This window comes from Lagenorhynchus albirostris, chromosome 13, assembly GCF_949774975.1.
Source record: "Lagenorhynchus albirostris chromosome 13, mLagAlb1.1, whole genome shotgun sequence".
Classification (NCBI taxonomy): Eukaryota; Metazoa; Chordata; class Mammalia; order Artiodactyla; family Delphinidae; genus Lagenorhynchus; species Lagenorhynchus albirostris.
In genome coordinates, this window is record NC_083107.1 from 77,356,039 (window position 1) to 77,379,023 (window position 22,985).

Genomic DNA, 22,985 nt, shown 5'->3' on the forward strand with positions numbered 1-22,985 from the left:
GTTGTATAAGGATCAGATGGAAGATTGGGTTAAATGACTGGGTATGTTATAAATATATTGGAGAAAGGATTTGAGAGAAGATGTCGAACCAAGAGTAGAAGTGGTAAGGCTATTGCAAAAATGATAATGAAGATCTCTCTTTCTCTCGCTCTCTCTCTCTCTCGTGCATGCAACAGTTTCCTTGCACTTAAATTACTTGCTAGATTTAAAAAATGGTTGAGTTTGTTGAGGTTGAGGCAGTATGGTAATGAGAAAACCTACACTCCAATGTCAGGGTTCCACGTATTCCACGTATGTCTCTAGCCCCTTTTGTGCCCATAAACAAGTGGTCTGACCTGCCTGGACCTTGGTTTCCTCATCTGATGAGGTTCCCATAATACCATCTATGTTGCAGAGAGTTTGGGAGGCCCAGAGGCATCAAGAGTGCCTTATAAAATTTGGTGCTCTGTTCAAATGTAAGGTGGTGTTAATTTCAGATAGTTCACTTATATCTAAGATTTATTCCAAGATGGAAATAGTAATCATCATCACTGTGGGGACAAACCGTAATGAAGTAGATGTTAAGAAAGCCTCTAGAATTGGCTTGAATTACCTGAATCATCAGTGACCCTGTCAAGGTAGGTGAACAAAATTCAAACTCCACGAATACTCTCAGCCCAGTGAATGGTATGTAATTTCTGGTAGGTACCTTTGCCAATGTAATTCAATCTGCAGCCTGTATCTTTACAAAGGAAGTTACCCAGACTGGAGACACGGTAGCTGCTCTATAGAAATGAACTTGATTCGTTTTCTCCATAATGAAGCCATTATTCTCTATAATCTAGGACAGCCAGAGAGACCTGCTATAAAATATTCAAGATTGATGGGCGGGGGACTTATGTACGTGACGAGCTGGCTCGCTGAGGGCAGAAGAGAATTTACTGCCCTCTAATTTACATTGTTTTCACAATGGTTAGATAGACTCAAGGAGAATTACCATCACTGGTTTCTTTAAGAGCTTATTAACCTGGTTCTGCAGGTCTGGAATTGTCCTCCAGGGAGGATAGGAGGAGACTGAAGTAGCCATTTGTGGAGCCAGAGATGAACGTGCTCTGTCACGGAGGTAATATCTCTGCCACTTGTCCTCTCTTCCAGGGAGTACAGGAGTAGGTTTACAAGCGAAGAAACGCTGATGTTCTGCATGAGGGTGATGGTGGGGGTCATCATCCTCTACGACCACGTCCACCCCGTGGGAGCTTTCTGCAAGACATCCAAGATCGATGTAAGAATAGTTACGAACTGTGATTTCCCAATCAGAGCTCATAAATGTTGTCAAAAAGACCTTGCTTCCCTCTCTCCCTCCCCTCCACACTCCCTACCCCCCGCCCCGGGAGTGAACTCTCCCAGATGCAGGCCCCATCGTGGCAGCTCTCCTCATAGCAAGAAGTCCAGTCCTGTTCATATGTGTGCAGCAAACACATCCAACCTCAGAGACACAGAGGAATGTGGAGGTGCTGATTCCCTCAGCCTGTAGAGGAGCTGAGAGGCAAACAGTCCCCTAGCTGCAGGCTGCCCCTTCAGCTTACCCAGTGTGCCATATAAACATATATTATATGTTATATGTGTCTCATCCTAGATTACAAGACACCGCGGTCAAATCCCACACAACGTTCCAACTTCCTCTCCCACCATCCCTGCAGGTGGCTCTGCCTGATTCCCATGCCTTTTCTTCTTGGAATATGCTTGAGCCCTTTTCTCTGCCCAGAGTGCCCTCCCTCTTCTCTGATGGGGGGATTCTTTTAAGACACTCCTCACATGTCACCTCGTTTGGAGCACATCTCCTGTGCCCCGCATGGAGCAGAGCCTTGCTTCTCCTCCAGGCCCAGAGCGCCTACCATTTTGGGTTTTCTGACTCCCTCATGGACTCTGAGTTTGTTGACAAGGGCAGAGACCAAGATCTGTATACCTAATGTCTGCTTCATTGCCTGGCAGTGTCCTCGGTACATACAGCACGGCGCTCAATAGATACTCCATATAGCTTTTGCTGAATGAATGGATATGATTGGAAAACAAATGATTGTGGTGTGCAGGTGATTTCCTGTTGATTGTGGGATAAAACAGGCTCCTCTCAGCCCAGTGTTTGCCTGCAGTGACACCCAGTAGCGTATCCCTGTATTAATTTAAAGCCTTTTCAGTACGGAATAGGACCTCTTGGTACCGACTGATTCTGACGCGGCTCAGTCGGGGCGTGCGCACTCTATGCTCGTTCATCCGTACAGAACAGCATCTCTGATGCTCTAGTTCTGTGCAGACAGAAGGTCCATGTGCCCAGAGGGGCCGTGAATCTAAAGATTGCAAGAAAATGTATCCATTAATAATGCAACTTGGAGTACTCATTTTGAGGTTCTGGCTCCCTAGCATAGCTGGCCATGGTTCTTCAGAGAGTCTTCATTATTTTTAACGTAATTATTTCTATTTATCAAGAAAATAAATACTTATATAACTTATATTTTGGGAAAATACAGGAAATCAAAATACAGAAAATTGGGACTTCCCTGGTGGTTAAGACTCCATGCTTCTACTGCAGGGGGAGCGGGTTCGATCCCTGGTCAGGGAACTAAGACCCCGCACGCTGCACGGGGCAGCCAGAAAAAACAAACGAACCCAAAACACAGAAAATTACATTTATCAGTGGTAACCTCACCATGGACAGATGACCACCGTCAATATGTATGTCACATATATATGTCCCTTCATTTTGTGTAGATGTTTGTGTGTGTATATACTTAACAGATGAGCACCCTGCCATAACTTCTATTTTAAAACATATTTAATTTGCGTAACAGTATATTATGGAAGTTTTTTCATACCAATAAATATTTTTACTGTATTCTTTGTCAGGCTTTAACGTTTTTATGCTATAGATTAAGTATAAATAGCTCTGTTAATAACCCGTGAATATCATTTGAATATGGATTGAATTGATTACCTAGTACTCATAGGACATTCTCATTTACCACAGTCTTTTGTTAACTTGTCACAGAGTCAGTAATTAAAAATACACTGGGTACCATTATGTCCTGTAGCCCTAACCTTTAAAAAGCTTGTCCTTGCTTGTTATTTACTAAGTCTTTCTGCTGAGGCTATAAACGTTATATAATATTAGATCTATCCCTACCCAGTCTTGATGACGTCCATTTGTTCACGTATGTCTCACTAAGAAGGTTTTTTCGTAGAAGATTGTATGTGTCTCTAGGAAAGTTTCAGGTTTACGGAGCACAACATGTATATGATGGGCCATTTTTCTTTGATGACATAAGGGTTTCTTTCCAGATACCAGTCTGCTTCTAAGCCAGTAGCTACTCGCACTGTTTTATAAATCCTTAGGGTATCCGCATCAACTGTGAAAAAGCAAATATTGAAATAGATCCTGTTACCTGCACTTACAAAGAATGTGTTCTATAGTCCAAAATGGAGGTCCTGAGCTCTAGAAACCCAGGTGAGGGAGAAACTCATTCTGCATAGAGGCAGAGGCAGAGGGTGACGTTTCGGGTGGGTCTTGAGGATTTTTACCAAATGGACAGGGAGAAGGAAGAGCACTCCAGGCGGAGGGAATCATCAGAGCGAAGTCATCGAGGCCCAGAGGGTTATGCATCATTTAGAGAACTGATGCTAATCATGGGTGTCAGGAAAGCAGGCTGGAGTGACATGACATTTTCAACTGATTTCCTTAAACTTGTATGGAATGATCCAATACAGAATCACCCCTAAACCGTGGTCCCCAGCCCAAGCCTCACCCAGAATTCCAGACACCCGCTCCTTTGGACACCTGAGGCATGGCCGGCCTCAAATCAAAGGTTATCCTTTCCCCCACAGACCTGCTTCTCCTCCTCCTGGGTTCCTGTCTCAGGTATTTCACCTTCCTCCAACTCAGTCTCAAAGCCAGAAACCTGGAATTGTCCCTCAGAACCTAGGAACTGTCTTCTTCCCTCTTCACCTTCACGCCTTCTCCATCACCGCGTCCTGTGACCTGGACCTCAGATGCATCCTCCCGTCTTGCCCTGACCCTCCGTGCCCACTGCTGCTCTCACACCCTCCCCCTCAGGGGCTCCCACGGGCCCTCCCATCTCCAGTCGTGCTTCCTCCGATCCCTTTCGGTATGAATCACATTACTAGATTGTTTAACACCTATCACGGGTGTTTTCCACAGGTAAAGGCCCCCAACTCCCAAACATGCTGTTAAACCCACATTGAATCTGGCCCTGACTACACCTCTGGCTGCATCCTGTTATTCACACTCAAGGCTTTCATCAGCCTGAAATAGAACTCGAAATTCCCAAAGAGTATCCACTGCTCTTCTGCCTCTTCTCTCATCTATGGCCCCGTTCCTCCTTGGGCACTTTTTACAAGAACACATATCATAGGATGATAATGAGCTATTTGTCTCTCTTCTCCCACTAGACTATGAGCTCTTTCGGGAGAGGGACCAAATCTCTTCATTCTGAGCTTGACCCCATCCTGCACCTATGACAGGCATCTCTGATCGACCACGACATTCTTTCTGGATGAGCCTAAACATGGCCCCAAATGATTCTCAACCCTGGGCTTCTGGCTGCCCCCATCAATCCAACAGCGTTTATCAGGGCTTTAGGAAAAAACTTGCAACATACAAGAACATTTTTATAAGTGACCTTTATAAAAGAGGCCCTTAGTACAGTATACCCAAATCAGTGCATGAACATCTGAGCTTAAAATGAGTGATGGTGTTCTTTCCAGATTCTTCCTTCGCAAAAAAAAAAAAAAGAAAAAAAAAGAAAAAATTTGTTAAGTTGTTGAGTTTACCAGTCAAACAGCTGAAGGAGGAAAAGCATTCTGGGCAGGGAGATGACATAAAACGATCAGGTTTGCAATTCATTCAGTCAGTCTCAACTGAGCACGGGCTAGAGGAGGAGCTCTCCCCTTGGCTGTGGAGTCCAAGACAAGAAAATCAAAATCAGGTCGTTGTCCCCAGAAGTCAGACACATAGAATGTTCCATTGCAGTATAATATGAAAACCGGCACAGAACCTTCTAGAAGCCCAGAGAAACAACTCGCTGGCCTGAGGGGGTAGGAAGGTGTGTCGGACATTTCTGAGTTTGATTTCTATGGCAAGAAATAATGTGATATTATTATGAACAGATGTTGTGATGGACAGGTACTACGATGGAATTACTGGGGTATTAACAAACTCTCGTGCTTTCTTCTAGATGAAAGGCTGTATAAAGGTGTTGAAGGAACAGGCCCCAGACAGTGTGGAGGGGCTGCTGAACGCCCTCAGGTGAGCCTCAGCCCTGTGGGGCAGCCAACCCTTCTGAACCATTGCAAATGTAGGTGCTGTTTGGGTCCGAGGGCTAGAACGCCAGGCTTAACCCCTTTGCATCTGTTAATACATGTCATCTTCCCAACTGCCTGTTGAGGTCAGCCCCATTTTTATCATCCCCTTTTTACAGATGGAAGAAACTGAAATTTAGAGAAGTCAACTCACTTGGCAAAAGTCACACAGCAGATGTCTGAGGCAGGATCTAAACCCAGGCCTGGGTGACCCCGCAGGTCAAAGGCCTAACTCCCAGCCACAGTGCTTTGTGGTTGGTGGGGACTTGCAGAAGAAGAAGCTTCCCCGGTCTCACTTCCCCCTGCACCTGTGGTTCCCTGGCTGCACAGGAGAATTATGTGGGTAGCTTTTGAAAACACTGATACTCAGGGTCCAATCCAGGTCAAATGAGTTCGAATCGCTGGGCTAGGGCCTCAGGCGTCCATTTTGTGTGTGTGGGTTTGCTCTGAAGGTCCCTGGGTGAGTCGTAGTGCAGCTGCCAAAGCTGAGAACCCTGCTGTCCCCTGTCTGGATGCCCTTGTAGCTGGCAAGTGTTCCTGACGTCTCCTCACTGCTAACGAGTCATGCCCGCGCACCTGCTCTCTTCCCGAGGACACGTGCGCTTAATCCACTTCAGGGGAGGTATTCTCGTTTCTTAGCTGTGACATATCCACAGGAGTTTGCTGAATCATGACAGTCGGGATTGTAATCTGGAAAGTTTATGGTCCCTGCTGTCTCATTCATCTGAATGATTCATCATCACCATTCAACTGATTTCCCTCAGTTCCTCTCAACTTCATGCATGTAGTCAGTGTTCAATAGGTATAAGTGAGATGGAGCAGTGATCCTCTACGCACGTACAACGCACATGTTTCCTGCTCTCATTTAATCATCACAAGTCAGAGTGATAAGATCTGTTACCCCATCTAATAAATGAAGAAACTGAGATGCACATGAAATGCATAATTACACACTGAGGCTAATCCTTTTTCATGAAGTTGCTAAGTCATCATCCTTCAGAAGGGATGTAGCTTTAACCCAAGAGCCTTCCCGATTCTGTGGGTAAACCGAGGTTTTCTCCATTGGTGCCCATTTCACAAAAGGCTGGCTCTCCACACTCAGTAAGAAGACTTTGGCTTCTGTTGTCTGTTTGTTTGATTTGCTTTCCAGCATCATTCAATCAAGCAGAGCTTCGAGAGCAGGGCACTGCGGTAGGCTGTGAGTTCCATCCGAACCTCGGCATTTGGTGTCTCCTGTGGACACTGTGAGGAAGTCAAAGAACAGGTTTTTGAGGCAGGCAGACCTGGATCCAAATCAGAAATCACAAACTGTTTACAAATCATACATCGTTGTATTTGTCATCTGGAATGGGTCTTTTAACGTCTCCAAATCTCAGTTTGCACATCTGTAAAATGGAGGCAATAACCTGTCCTACAAAGAGTTAGTGTGAGTGGAAAACTTCCATGGAGTGCTTGGGACGCGGTCAGGATTTTATTACATGTTACTTCTCTTTTCCTTTCTTTTCATGAACTATTTCTACACCAGTTAATGTGAGGAGACAAACTACACCACTTTTCTTCAGTATATGGACCTGCCATCGTGCCCCCTTGTGGTGGCAAGGAGGACAAGTATTCCCATAAAAGTAGAAAACCCTAACAGTTTAAGTGTTGGGTAATGTTGCTATATGCAAACCCATATTTTAATATTTGTGTCTCAGCAGGGGTGGCCTAGATGGCCAAGATCCTGCGCTCAAGCACGTGAAGTCTGCCTCCCTGGAAAATGAGATTGCTTGTGTCTCCTCTGTGAAATTATTTGATTAGGTGGAAGATCTACTTGTTTAATAACCATAACATAAAACTCCTTCGGAAGGAAGGATCAAATATGAAATCTGAGACTGCTCTGGGCATTGAAGTGTGGCTCTTTGTCTAAAGAACCAATGCCAAGTTTGATTTGTAAATATCAGTTATTTCTCCCAAGGTAAAGATGAGCTGGAAAGTCACGATCGAAGCTTTCTCAGAGTGCTGTTTGCACACTGACCGCCATCATTTTCTCTCCATCCAGGTTCACTACAAAACACTTGAATGATGAATCGACTTCCAAACAGATTCGAGCCATGCTTCAGTAAAGCTTTGCTCAGTGAAGAGGATCTTTGAACTGACCTCAGAAGATGTATATGTTTACATAATTTAATACAGATTGATGTTAATACTCGTGTATTTACATAACCGTTTCCTTCTTGTCCCTGAAATATATGGACCTTAATTTGTATCCCGACTGACTCAACCCAGCAGAGCATAAATTGACTGGAGAGCCTTATCTTCGATGGCTGAAAGGAAAACCGCTTCTCCAGAAGGAAAATTTTGGAGACATTGATCTTTGCTACTGGAGTTCCTTACACCTTTAACAATCAGAAATTCCTAATAGCTTGTGGTCATGTTTTAATTCTAGATGTGTAATCTCTCTGGGAAGTATAGTTATAGAAACACGAAGTATTTGATTTCCTGGGTCAGCTCAACTACAAGAAACACAGCTGTTATCCTGACAGAGAGAGAGGGATCCCAGAAAAGACAAATGCACGTGGAGACACAAAGCCAAGTGTTTGGAATTCAGCACACCCCCTCTCTTTCCTCAGACAGCGCAGCACACGTGCAACTTTTTTGTTGCATGTATTTTATTTATCAGCATACTCTCTTCCTGTTTTGATTTCTACCCCCTAATGTTCCCTTTCCATTTTGCAAGAGGAAAAATCAGTGTGTTTGCATCAGTTCATGGGAGGGAAGCAAGGATAGATAGATGTGCTGTTGTGGATGGGTTGGTGGCTGTCGTGGAAGTGGGGCACAGGTGGGGAGGAAGGGCACCCAGGCGACAGGACAGTCATCTCTCTGCTTCAACCTTCTGTCTCCAGGGACAGGGAAATGGAGCTCTGGCTAAAATTGTGGGTAAGGTTGCTAACATTCCTGTTGTCTGTGGAGCACTGCGTACACACTCCCTCCTAATAGGAGCCCCGTCCTCTGGGGACCATCCATGTGGCAGCAGAGACCTAGACACTTAATTAGTTACCAGAAAACTAGAGGAACTTAGAGGGGAGATTTTCGTTTTCTGGTTATCTAATATTTAAATGGCAGCTCCTTTATGACCCAACTGCTAGCTTGTTGCAATGTATAAACTCTGGCTTGAGTACCTGGATTAAGTCCTCGCCCTGTTGATTCAGAGTGATCTTGGGAAATTCACTTAAGTTCTCTGTGTCTCACTTTCCTCATCTATAAAATGGGCAAATAAAACAGATAATCTCCAGTAGTCCTACAAGACTATGAGCCACTAAAAAGACTGACTCTCACATCCTTCCTTTGTAAGTAGAGTCCAGTAAGCATCACCCCACCTCGTCTTGATGCTTAGCAGTATGACAAGGGTCATTGTGTCTGCAGACAGAGCCTAGAATGGAATCTTGGAAATCTTCTATTCTGGTCTCCAAGTGGAAAAACGAGACAGAGGATGAAGTCTAACAGGATCACCCCCATGTAGGACTAGAACCCAGGATGCCTCGTTCCTGACTCCATGCCCTTTCTTTTTCACCACGTGGCCTATGCATACATACTATGGGGGTGGTACTGGACGCTTTTAAATAACCCCTCGGCCTGAACCATATAATTGCTTGCCTATTTCTGATGGAAGGAAAGAGTTGCCCAGGGAATGGTAATTCCCCAAGTTGGGTTTGGTTATATCAGGGTTTGGTGTCATTCACAATGTCCCAAGGAATGAGCTGTCACACCATTATTTTCCTGACTTTGGTGGCCACTGGCATTCCCTTGAGTCCTCCAAGAAGAGGAGAGACATACTTTGGTTTTGTTTATGTTTCCCAAAGAAATCCCTTCAAGTGACAGAACAGATTACCCAGCCTGTATCTAAATGTCAGTCAACAAGGAGAGGAAAGGCCCTTTTCCTTGGAGCTTTTCCAGGTGAACAAGTACAGCTGCTTGGATGAGGGTCCTCTCATCAGAACAGAAATGCACTAGATGGCTTTCAAGACCTTTCCAAACCTAGGCATTCTAAAACCCTAGAGGAAGCCAGCAATTAGGATAACACTGGGTAAACAAATTCATTAAATATTCAGCTTAAGAAACGTTCTTTTACTTGGCAGGCCCATGTTATCTTTGGGAAACAACTGTCGAGACTAGAAGTATAGATGCACTCAATGTTTATCGTCACTGGGTTTACTTTCCTCCCATATCAGGGAAGGAGATGAAGTCTTGGAGAGGGGAAAGGACTTGCAGAGTAAATAGTTGAGCACGTTTATAATTTTTAATTAGACTTTCTATCAAATGGGACCAAACATAGGGGAGAGGCTGCCGGTCTGCCCCGATTTAGCCAAGCTACCTTGTTTCAAAGCCAAGATTCACTAGTACGTGGATTCTCAAAAGCCCAGGACCTGAACTATTGCCTCTGACTATCAGGGGGACGGTTAACTGAATGTCTGTGATCACTAACAGGTGATGGGCCTTGGGTCCACTCCGGAGCTATTGTGGGAGACAAATTCTTTTAACAGACCGTCCACCAGGCATCAGACATCTTTGAAAAATCACAGCTTTCTGTGCTGCATGCACATGTGTCCACAGCCTGTGAGTGGTTCAGGGGAAAGTGCTAGCCACAGTATCCATGTCCATGTTAACTATATTTCATATTTCATGTCTCATCATTTTCAAATAAAAGTGTTTTCCATTACTCAGATATTTATTTTGGGGCAAGCAACAAGGTGAAAATTACATTTCTCAGATGCACTGCTACTTTGGCATTATAACTTTGTTCTTGGAAACCTTTTATGTGCCACTAGGAATTAGGAAAACAAAGTGACAATGAATATTTTGAATTGTGGTGGCCCATTGGGGCTGGAGTATTAATTAACAACCAGAAAGGGAATCCTGGATACTATCCTTTAACTATTAGTTAATATCATGCTTCATCGGTGTTTGCTCCTAGCCGTCACCATTGTATCAAGTTATTAATGGTAAACTGAGGTTTTTAATACATCATCACATTTAAATAACAGTAATTTCATGCTTTCTCAAAAGAAAAATGAAGCTCTCTCAATCTTGGAATCTAATGGTGCAGTAGACATCAGAAACTTCTCATTCAGTCTTGTATCCCAGACAGATACAAATTTTTCTAGATGTTAATAATAAACATTGGAATTTTATCTTAAAGAAACAAAAAACTTTGGAACCCAATTTCCCCACTACATCTATAAAGGCTGCTGCATACACAAAGCTGTTTAAAAGTTGTTGTATATTGTTTGCTGAAGTCCCTGTAATTTTTTTTGCCTGCTTTGCCTCTTTTTGTACAGAAGTTTTGAGTGTGAAATGAAAATTAAAGTTTGGTACATATATTTAAAAATACACCTCTTTTATATGATGTTCAAGGGTAAGTGGGTAGGAAGCACATGATCACAGATACTTACTAAACATAGATATTTGCTAAACACCTGCTCTGCGGACCAGGAAGTCACACCAGCTGCCCTTCACCTCTCTCTGCCTCAATTACTTCATATACCCAAAATCTGAAATACCCAAAATGAACTAGTCTTGGTACCAGCTGTATTTATTCATTTCAGCAAAGACCCCCATTATTTTTTTAAAAAGGCATAAAATACGGAGATACGTGACTGATATCTAGAGTTGCATGAGACCTACTTATTCAAGGATGCCAAAAAATATAAGAGCATTTGTTTGCTCTTTTATTTTTTCTCTTGAGTACAGTAGCACTTTATGGATTTGGCAAAATTAGCAACTAGCCTATTCCACAAAAGTTCATTTTTCAGGCAACGTAAACTCTACAGCAATTCTCTTAACTATTAAACACTGAAACTTTTCTAGAGCATTACTTTTAATCCCTGAACCTTTCAAGCTCATCACCTAAGACCTAAGTGTGTGTGCTCTCAGTGGGTTAGAGTCCCCAGTAGAGACCTTCCATGATACCATATACAAAACACCAAGGGAAATGAATAGGAATGGTAAATTTTCTGTAAATTGACACAAATGATAAACGGACAAAAGCTGGAAAGAGAGAAAATGAAAGGGGCCTTTGAGAGAGAGAGGAGAGAGAGAGAAGAAGGGGAGAGAGAGACCCTAATTAAATAAGTGATGAGAGTCAAAAGACATGAAAAAGAAATGAGTAAGCATAAGTGTGTCAAGAGGAGCACAGCTGGTGAGGAACTGAATATCCTTCACACCAACCAGAAATTTGGTGGTTAATCAGAGTTCTCTTGGAAGGATGGTAAAGAAGAGCTCAGATGGTACATTCCTGAAACCTGGTGAATGTTTGCAATCTGTAGTCACCCCTGATTTCGTGCTTTAAGTTAGCAGCAAGCAGAGAGAATTTCTAGATGTTTGCTGTTTGAAAGGTGTGTAGGATAATTAGTCATCACAATGTAAATGACCAATTAAATAATACTGTATAATGTTGATTAATTGATTTAAACTAGTCATATTCATTAAGCACATTAATCTATCCAATACCAAAATCCTGGTTGCTACTAGTAACCTCCACCCTGACTGAGTACATCCTACACGTACCTCTTACTCAGTAAACAGAAGGGTCTTGGCCATTCTGTCTGCTCCAGCTCACAGGTCAAACTCCAAAGAAGGGAATTTTTCTGCCCTGGTCACATCAGGTTCCTGGGACTGTATTTTTATTACTCTAGCTCTTCCCTTGCCTGATGTCCCAGAATTTAGTTTAGAAAGTGCCTTTTAGGCTGAAAGTTCTTGTAAATTCAAAATAGTCTTTTCTCTACAAGATCTTCCAGTTTTCACTATCAAATTGCCTATTTCCAGATTCCTCTTTCTCTCTGCCTGCACTTTCTGTTCATTTTAAATTGTCCTTGTTTGCCCCATAACAGGCTTTTTCTCAAGTCAGAAGCTGTATTTTATTAACATTCCTAAGCCACCCAAGAGCTAAAGTCTTCAATGTTGTGACTCGAGGACTGGTAGTTCTAAAAGGCTTCTTACACCTTGAAGAAGCTTGTCTCTAGAAAATATCAAAAGTACTTGGAGGAGGCTATAAAATTATCTCCCTCCAAATTTCAATAGATTTGAAAGGATTTTTTATTCCTTTTGTGTGATAGAAATAATGCTGTCACTATGGGGAGAAGTTATAAAGGTGGTGGTGTTACATGTGAATACGGGTGGGGAGGATGAAAGGATAGGGAGCTCTAGGCTGAACCAGGTGAGTATTTACTGTCTCCAAAATGTTGCATGGGCATTTCCACTCCCGTGATGCTGTCTTTAACGCACACCCTCTTCCTCACTGTCATCTGAAGTTTACTTGGGCTTCAAGTAAACTTGATGATCCACTTCCTCCATGAAGCTTTACCTAACTAACCCAGTCCATGCTAATCCTCTCCTTTTGCCTCCTAATGCATTTAATGTATTTGATGTTAAATATAGGCCACTGCACAGTACTTTAAATCATGTGTTTGGTTTGTCCATTAGAGTTGTAAGTTCCTGTGGGCAGAAAATGTGACCTACAGAGTGTCAAGATCAGCATAGGCCAGTGGCCAATAGGAGCTACCTGCAGAGAGAAAATTTCAGGGTCCTGACACTTGAGTGTGCCGAAATGAGACCCTGATAATTAATTTCTACAGCTCACAGCCATCCGCAGCCACAAACTACCAGCTCCTCTGACTGGTCGACTTCATTCGTGGAGGAAATGTTTACCTACCTGTCAGGGTATTTTTAGCCTCTGTGGACACAGAGAGTTTGCAGCTTGCAGCAGGTCTGCCAGGAGTCCAACTGAGAAATCAAGCTGTTGTCTTGATCACAAGTCAGAGTCAGCTAGTTCCGGCAAGGGCAGACATGCTAGTTGGATGAAGTTTTGCTTGGTCTGGTGCTAGGCTGCTACTCCATCAGAGAGTTGACCTTGAGGCAGAGGCAGAAACGCAAGTGAAGCAATTTCCAATAACTTGACCAATCAATTCAGCACCTTGGACAGCAATCTAGGCCTGTCGCCCTGACCGTCCACCGCCACGTACCCTGGAATCCATAAGTCCTATTCGTTGGTTCAACTTTGTCTCTAGAACTCTGGTTATCAAGACAATATGTTCCTCATAAAATTAAAGTTTCACGGTAGCTGGAAAAGCATTTTTCTTTGTATTGGGACTTCTGAATATCACATAAGATGGGCAGGAAGTAGTTTTGGAAAGGCCCATATATCATCTTGCGTTTTCATATTCACAATATTTTAAAATTCAAACTCATAAAAATAAATCTCTCCTCTTCTTTACCCCTATTCCTCCAGCTGATTATTAAGACCTAACAAATATCCTTTTTAAAGAGCTCTCAAAATCTGTCAAATTCTCCTCAGTTCATTTTGCTTTATTTACTCCAAGCTTTACCATCTCTTCTTCAGAAGGTCACTCAGCCTCTCCTTTCTCCCTCCTCTAGTCCATTCTGCATACAGCTAACACATCTTTCTGTGACATATGTTTGACAATGTTGTGCTGTACTATTGCCTTTAGCAAGTACCCTGAACTATAGTCTCGGAGATGTTAATTGGTGTTCCATGAAAAGAAAATCAATTTTCAAGTACTTGTGAAACAGGTTAAACAGATTATTTTATTTACTTATTCTTTTTTCTACTAGAATTTTTTATTCATTGTGAATCTCCACAGGAGGCTAGAGCATATGATATGTAGCAATTCTTAAATGTATTTGTCTACAGAATTCATATTTCACAGAACATCTATGATTTCTCATGGACATTAGCATTCTGCAGAAATGCTGCTTAATCAAACTTAACAACTTAATTTTCCCATCTCACTTACCTTCTATCAAGCATGCATCCCATTTTTCCATGCTATAAAAAACATTCACAGTTTTCTGATATAACATCTATTTTCTTCATATTTATAACATTGCTAATAACATTGTTCCTTCTGCCTGAAATTCTACTTCCCCTAACTTGTCTTGTGAAATCCTGTTCATCCTTTAAGACATTGCTCAAATGGCTCTTCTTCTTTGACTCTTTCCATGCTTTACCCAAACGAAGTTAGTTACTCTTTCCTGCATGTTACCATGTTCCCATCTCCATTATACCATTCTCAGATTTAGGTGGTACCAGAGACATTAGTGGTGAACAGCTGTGCTTAGGTCTCATTTTTTTTCTTGCCCAAATATGTCATAGAAATAGTAATCCACATCTGAGACTTCTTTAAAAGAATCTTTTTTTTTAATCAACTCTGTAATTTAAAAAATAATAATTATGTACCATTTGAAGATCTAACATTAGTCACTTAAGAAACCATCTCAACTGACATTTTTAGGCAGGTATTCTCAGTAAATAGTGTTGAATTTTTCCATATTTGTGAGGTTTGTTCATGTCGTCTATACATTTCTTTTGATTTAAGTAGTTTACATTTTCATAGAAAATGGTACATTTTATCCACATTTAAAAATAGCAAAACCTTCTAGAAATTATTCATTACTTTATTATTTTCTCTTTACCTGTGGTTACATCTACTTCCTTAGAATTAACATTTTTGAATTTGTGTTTCTTTTTTTTTTACCTTGACCAGACAAAAACATAATTTATCTGTTCGTGTTTGTATATACATGTATGCACACGTGCATGTGTGTGTATGTTGTAAGAAGTAGCTATTGAAGAGCAGTTCATGATTTAAGAGAGGGAAGGTACTCAAAGTCCAAACAGCAGCCTAGGTTTTCATTCAGGTCACGTAACTTACTAAATGTGTAATCTTGGGCAACTTTATTTGTGCCTCAATTTTATCATCTGTGAAATTATGTTAATTATAAAAATGTGACAAAGGGCCTTGCACCTAGTGACCAATCGTTAGTCATATTTATTGTCTATTGTAGTAATTTTTTATCTTCATTATTTCCCACTTTGTTAAAGTTCCTTATTGTATTTTTTACCTTTCTTATTTTTATTTTGTCTTATGTGGAATATTTAGTGTTTTTTTTTCCTTTGTTCATGAAAAAACTCTTTTAGGAAATGCATTTTTCTATGATAACACCTTTAGCTTCACCTCATTATCATTTTTACTAGGTTATTTTATACTCTGAGTGTAATTTTTCTTCCATTTATGCATAATTTAGGTGTAATTTTAAATATCTAAAGAGTTAAGGATTTTCTTGGGCTTTGTACTCCAGTTTTTGTCATTAATGTTAGTAGTATTGTATCATGATCAGAATGTGTGACCTATACCATTGCTATCATTTTGGAATTAATCAAGGTTTTCTTTGTAGCCTGATATCTTAGTTTGAATTCCCCCCAGAAGTAGAGCCTAATGCTAGGACTTAGTCACAAGTAGTTTATTTAGGAGATGAACCCAGGGAGCAGAGGCAGGAGAACAGAGAGAAAGAGACAGGGCAGGAGGAGGACCTAATAACAGATGCGCTGTTGAGCAAGTTACTTCTGAGGTCAAGAAGGGCCCAGTCCTTCTGAAAACTCTCTAAGGAGCTGTACAGAAACTCCTAAATATCATCTCCTTGAAGGCTGGATGCTGGAGCACCCATGCAGAGTTTGCCGCCCCCTGGGCTGCACTTGTGAATGGACTGAGCAACCTTCCTTTATTTCAGAGAAAGCCGGGAAACAGAAAAGTGGAGAGAGAAAGTCCAGCCTCCGGCAGGCCACTGACAGTGCGTATGGGAACTGCCTACTGAAGCCGCCCCTGGCATCTTGGATAGGCCTCGGGGATCTGGTGAGGGAGCCCATCTTGTACGTTACACACAAAATCATCTCCATCCATTTGTAAAGTGTGCCAATGATAAGGTTTTATTTTTTTAAGGCTCTTTGGGGTATAATTTCCAGCCTTTGCTTCTAAATTTGTATCAAAGAGTAGCTCAGTACTTCACAAGGCAGACAATGCTATTCAGGAATATGAGATCGTGTTACCATTACAAAAGACACAGAGATGCAGAGGTGTAGAACCTTCTTATTTATCAGACAGTAAATAATAGCTCATATTTATTTGACTAAGAGTTTCTTTATGTCAAAGTGTAACTTGAAGAGTAAATAACTCTCTCGTGCAGATGAAGAACAGAATAGATGCAATCTGAAATCATTAGCGTTAATAGTTTACTGGAAGTGTATTTTTTCCTTTTATTACCAATAATAACACAAATTTTATAGAGTAACTTCTTATCTAGATAGAAATAATAACCCTGTAGGAAATTATATGTGTAATACTTTATGGTGGGAGGAGAAAACTTGAATGCCTCTTTTTAATTAAGAGACTTGGAATTTTTTCTTTGGTTTCAATATAACTTGTTTTTATACCTTGTACTACTTCTGAAAAATCATCCCAAAGGATTTTGGATTGTCCCATGATATGATAAAGTCAGCATAAAATTAATTGTGGCAAGTAAAGCACATACATTTATAAAAGCAGAAAGGGGAGCTAAGTAGAGTATATAAGGAACATCTAAAAATATTTAGGACAGATGCTGGATTAACACTGCTACTGGTAATTTGGGATCTTATGTAACATAAGATGTTACAGATGGTAGGAATTATGGATATGAAAGGTCTCCCTCTGACAGACTTTGCCAGTGTTTTTAATAAATGTCCCCTTCTAGCCTTAGACAGAGTTGGGCTGTTTGAGAAGCAGCCATGCATGCTATGTTGATTTAAACTACCTGTTATTAGCTCATTTTGTAACCTCAAGATAACTAAACTGTACCTGTGGAATTATAGTTTCACATGTACAGTTTTTTCAAAGGGGTGTCAAATTAGCATCTCTGAATTCTTGTGGTGATAAGTGAAGATCATTGACCCAGGGATAAAAGGGAGGAAGTTCTCTATGAAAATATCCTTTATTTATTGCCCAGAACTCGGTCCCCCTTTTTTTTTTTTATTTCTCACTTACTGACTTAGTTACATTGAGTATAAAACCCATGTGCTAATTGCCAATGATATGGTTATGAAAGTCAGAAAATTCACATTCTACTGGGGGGACATAAATATGATTCAATTCGATAAGTATTATGATACAGATAAACAGAAAGTCACGTGACAGGAAGGACATGGGAAACCTAACCTAGCCTGGTTGCGGGGAAGTCAAGGAGGTTATCTTGGCAAAGGCAGCTGAGCTTTGAAGACTCAAAGGGCTTTGATACCCCCCAGAGGGGCAAGGGATAGAGGGCAACTGTTTCAGATAGAAATAGCATCACGTGCAAAGGCAAGAGGCCATAACACCATCAGGGGCTTTATATGGATGGGGCATATGGGTTCTGTTTTTCCTGGAGGTGGGAGATAAAAGATGGAAACCCAACGAGAGGTGAGGCCAAACAAGAAAGTGAAAGGCTATGAGGGTGATAGGAAGATATGGAAAGACTTTAAACTGAAACATGACACGGTCAAATTTCTGCCTTTCAGAGATTATTCTGACTGATGTGTGGGAGGATGGCTTGGAAAATATAGACTGAAGAGAGAAAACCAGCAATTAGCAGTAAGGGTACAAATAAATATAAATGCTTATGCATTGTACCAGGAGCTGGACCGTAAGTTAATTATGCATATTAACCTCTCTACACGATCCCTACCATTTAATAAATCCCATTTTTACAGAGGAGAAAATTGAGGCACAAAGAAGTAAAGTAAATGCTCCAGGTTCTCAGAGCTGTAAGTGGCAGGTCTGGGACTCTAAACCAGGCAGCCGAGTTCCAGAGTTCACGCTGTCAATCACTGTGCTACAGAAACTTGCCCGATTATGGGCTCTCACTGTGTGTATGTATAGGCAGTGGGTTCAGCACTTAGCATACTTTATCCCAATTACTCTTCACAGCAATAGCTGAGGGTAGGTGATAGTACTATCCCCATTTTACAGATGAGAAAACTGAGGCACAGGGAGGTTGGATAAGTTTCCCAAGGGCACACAGCTAATAAAGATCAGATGGAAGATTAGGACCCAAGCTGTCTCATTCCAGAGCCTGTGCCTTTAATTGCCGTGGTCCTCCCCATCAGCAGGTGATTGCTGGAGTTCCATAGCGGCTCTAACTATTGAAGCAGAAACTTACCTGATATAAAGCGCTCGTGGATGTTAGAAACTGAAGGACTCAGAATGAATTAAAATCAGTCTGCCAAGATCGGAATCTCTTTACTTCTTTTGACGTGACTGGACTTGCTGATTTCCCTGACTAAAATCTTCCTCACTAGATTCTGAGTTTTTTGAAGAAAGGGACCCTAATTTGTTTATCCATATATTCCAGATACATATTAAATAGGAGATAAGCAAATTAATTAATGCAACCCAACCCGAAAATGTTTCGTCGTAGGCAAAGAGGTCTTTGAAAAAAGAAATGTATGTCTAACCGTTAAGGACGTTACAAGGCAGACTTTTTCACAGGGAGAACATCAGTATTGTACCATCCATGTGGTAGCTACTAACCACATGTAACTACTTAAATTTAAATTAGGTAAAATTAAGTAAATTTTAAAATTTAGTTCCTCAGTCTTACTAGCCACATTTCAATGTTTGGTAGCCACATATAATGACTACTGTAGTGACACAGAGAGAGAGAGCATTTCCATCATGGCAGAAAGTTCTATTGAAGAGGAATTACATGGCTGAAAGTTCTATGGAAGAGGACTTGCAAGCTCCCCAGTCCTTGAAACATCAGTGTCAAAACCTCCTGGACGATTTTCTGCAAAGCACTTTTCTGGCTTCTATTTCAGACGTACTGAATCAGAATTTCTTTGCAAGAAGCCAAGAAATCCTCATTTTCCATATGCATCGATGTGATTTATTTTAAGAAACACTGATTTAGACCTTTGGATTTCCATATTTTTGCCTAAAAACCCCTTTGTTCAAATAAAAACTGAACTAGAATCCCAGCCGGTAAACAAGCATATGTCGCGCTTGTTGACACGGTGGAGGTGATGGGTCGGGACACCTACCTGAGCAGGTGTGATCTCTGCCTGATCTTTGTGAAGCACTATAGAACAAAGACACTGAACTCCACACTTTGAAAACTACTGGTTCAGAGGTTATGGAAGCTTCCCAGGAGCTCTATGGTTCTGACTCCCTAAAGAATGGGGATATAGGTTGTGAAGATGGAGTTTTATCAGGGCCATCTCCCTAGCGCCTGTGATCCATAAACTGGGCCTGGAAACGTGGGCAATATTTTGAACATGGATGTCTGCACAGCTAGTATGTATGAAGGTTTAAAGGTTGAAGCGTCCTGCAGGACGCCAGGCTCAGTGATAAATCGCCACGGTGTAGATGAGAAGTGAGAGATTGAGTCACACTGCTTCTCCATCAGCGTGCGTGGCTCTCATCATCTTGTGGGGTTCTTCTCTACATGCTAGCTTTTGCCAGTTGCTATGGCCCTAAGTAAAGTCAAAGTTGGATCTTGGGCCTTGGGGACTCCACAGTCTAGGGACTGATATGTTTCAGAGCTAGGGAAGACAGAGCTTCATGAGGTGGTGAGGGGATATGAATGGAGGGTTGAGAAATGATGTCAGTCAATCTCTGAAGACTAGATCTAGATCCAGGATCGATTTCAGCTCAGGTGGTGTGCATGACTATCACTCAATCAAAGTAGAGGTGTGATGGGAGGGGAAAGGGAATCCTTTACCAAGTGGATCTGGACACACCAGCTGGTTAACACAGCCCATGTCCTAAGGTCGGAATAATGCCACCTGCTGGGTCCTTGGGGTTGGTCCACCTTTTCACCGGGGCCGATGTTATTGCATTTGCCTACAGCAAGTCCTGTGCTGGGACTTTTATCAGTTAATGGAGTTTCTAAACTCACTTTGAGATCTGTGAGGAATGAGTGCCATGCAGTCGTGGGAGAGACAGGCATCCAATCGTCTTCATTCTTTCACCCCATGTTCAATTTAACACAGTCACTGGCATCTACACTGAGCAGTTGCCCCAGTGAGGACAGATAATGACTGTAATGCTGCCATTAAAGCAAGATCCTTGCAGATGAAATGTTTTATCCCTAATAAAGTGCAAGTGCTTTTGGTCCCCAGTGTTTCTTCCTCTGAATGAGCCCTGGTTGAGCATTGACAATCATCTGTGCATGTAGGTATGTTTACTGAGTCTCACGCATTGCCGTGGGTCCTTCCGGCTCTGACATTTGACAGCTCGTGTGTTGCAGTAACTATAGTGAGGGCATGGAATGAATGAATGTTGTGTGAATGAATGAATGAGCGAAACACAGACAGAGTGTTATTCTTTTGAACCGTTTTTATTTTCAGGGTTTCATTTGTAAACTACAGAGCAAACCGTATTTATTTAACTTTATCAGGATGACACTCCATTAAATTAAGAAATTTTATTTAACTAATGAAGATTTCATTGTCTACTCTTTTTATGTTCACATTAGGGTAGGCCATTTTGATGACAACGTTTATAGCTGCAATTAAATATTTCTAATAGATTTAGTGAAAATTTTCAAATAATAAGGCATATTTCATCTTTATTTTATTACTCATGGCATATCCAATTTAGCCTTGTGGCAGTCACCCAGCTCTCTGTGTCTTCTCTTGTTTCTTTCTACAGGTCTGTGCTTTACTTAAGAGAAAAGCTTGAGATACTGACCAATCAGGGTTGTTAACATTCATGAATTTAGCAATGGATCCGTGAACAAGGGAAGCCCTCCTTTCCCTGCTGTGGTCTGTGGAGTCTGGCAATCCCAAGTGACTGCCTCACCTGTGTATCTCACAGCTTGACGAGCATAAATCCAGAGGGCGACAGCTTGGCCTGTGTCCCTGGGTGCTATGCCGTTCAGAACGCCTTTTCATGGCACTCCTAGGAATGGGCCATTCTGCTGATGCCTACACAGGCCGGTGGTGGGGAGCTTATACCTCCAAAGGAACACTGCTCAATTAGCTCTTTGACATTGATTTTTAATGCATTCTTTATATTCAACTAAAATATATCTTGGTTTTACCTTACATTCACTTGATTCTGGATCTACTTTTTGGATCTTCATTCATTATTCAAACATTTATTTACTCTCCATTACAGTCCTTTGGAAGGAAGGGAATGGGTAGAAACTGAAACCAAGCAAAGTGCGTTTACCCCCAGTTCCCAGAGGTCCGGAGACACTGACTAAGCCCTGTCTACATTTCTCTTCTTCCCCGCATTTCTTCGGCTCTCCTTCATGCGCCCTGTTGTCCAGCTCCTTCACTTCCTGGTCCTTCTCCTTCAGTTTGTGATGGTGACCAACCTACTGGTGAAGGCTAGATCCCTGCCTGCTCTCTGCTGTCTCCAACGCAACATGCCTATATCAGGAACTGCCTTCAATATCAAAGATATAAATCAGATCATCCCAGACAAGAATGGAAGGAGAACCTCCTTGTGGGGAAGGTCAGGTAGACTTTCTGACCCCACCTGGCCCACTGAGTGACTCTCCCATTGCGCTGATTCGACTGTCTCCAGCTGGAGAGCAGCTCAGCTTCCAGAGAGAAGATCCAGCTTCCGACCGTAACAGGTTTTAAACACACCCCAATCTGGAGCCAGATACAACGCATATCCTCCTCTTGGCCATGCACCTTGCCCTGGGAGGGCTATAGTTCCTTTAGCAGCACTTTTGACTAACCAACCATGACAAATGGTCAGAAGGCTAAAGTAAGACAATACCATGGACATCAACGTCCAAAAGGCAGAACGAAGAAAGTCCACTGATTTTTTTTTCCGTGCTGATGATACGTGGGTAACCTCTTCTGAGAGGTCTACTGTATCTTGTCAAAATCCAGTTACTGTGATTGTCAGCCATTGGTATGCGTGTCGGCCACACTTCTAGGGTAGGAGCAGCATCTCTCCTAAAAAGAGCAGACTTTCCATCCAGCCACCTCAGGAAAGAGGTCTATTCCTCAGACAAGAAACTAGAATCAACAAGGAGGTTAACACGCAGCTGTGGTGATTCCTACTCTTCAGAGCCCGGATGCTCTTGGATCAGACAGCGATGACAGTAAATGCCCGGATGTATGGGCTCCGGGAGGAAAGTGTAAAGTTCATGCCTAACGTGTTAGGATCTGGAAAGGAGGCATTACAGCCCTGGGCACAGGTTGAAGATGCTGAGCTCAGGGGGTGTGCTTTACACATTACGAGTCAGTGCCCCGTTGGGGCCTTGAGTTGCCCTAAGCATCTGTGGGATAATTGTTGAGCTCCACAGATCTCATGAGCCCTGGTCCGTGGCCACACTTTCAGTCTTGATCTAAAAACCTGCCTCTCGCTCTCACTTACCACTATTCTCCTGGGTTCCTCAAACCTAGGCATCTCCAGCTCCCAGAAAAGCCCTTTCCTTCCTTCCATGGAACAGTCCTCCAGCCTGTAAGAGTTTCTCTTCCCTGAGCGCCACAGTTCTGACTGTTTATGCTGCTTATTTTCCTGCTGTTTCAAGGTGGCTGCCTTCCTGAGAGATTATTTTTGATTCGTTTTCACGTGGATCTATGTGGTTTTTTTCCCAAGCAGAGTCATGGACTTTTGCAGGGTGGAGATGAGACCAGAAATTCTCTGTATCTCTTCACTGTACAAACCCCACCTCTCCTGCCGGCTCACAGCTCCCAAGTGAGCTGTTAGAGCCACCCCTGGATGCATGAGTTAACATGTTATGTGGAACTTCTAGTAATACCAATGAATTTGGTCCAATCTATTGTTATAGTCTACCCTCCCTGGCTGAACGCCCATAAAATC

The 22,985-nt window shown here is 42.1% G+C and overlaps 1 protein-coding gene across 4 annotated transcripts in view; it reads left to right on the forward strand.

Moving 5' to 3' along the window:
- CYRIA (CYFIP related Rac1 interactor A) overlaps positions 1–10,717 on the forward strand; it is a 108,574-nt gene extending 97,857 nt beyond the window's left edge. For 2 of the 4 annotated variants that reach the window (XM_060169543.1, XM_060169542.1), the window contains 3 exons: positions 1,135–1,261; positions 5,226–5,296; positions 7,391–10,717. In XM_060169543.1, the coding sequence (XP_060025526.1) occupies positions 1,135–1,261; positions 5,226–5,296; positions 7,391–7,454 (262 nt within the window). In that variant the 3' untranslated portion in view covers positions 7,455–10,717. Of the gene's footprint in view, positions 1–1,134; positions 1,262–5,225; positions 5,297–5,468; positions 5,608–6,874 lie in introns of those variants that run through there. The other 2 variants (XM_060169545.1, XM_060169544.1) reach the window with 2 other exon arrangements.
- Positions 10,718–22,985: the final 12,268 nt, after the last annotated feature.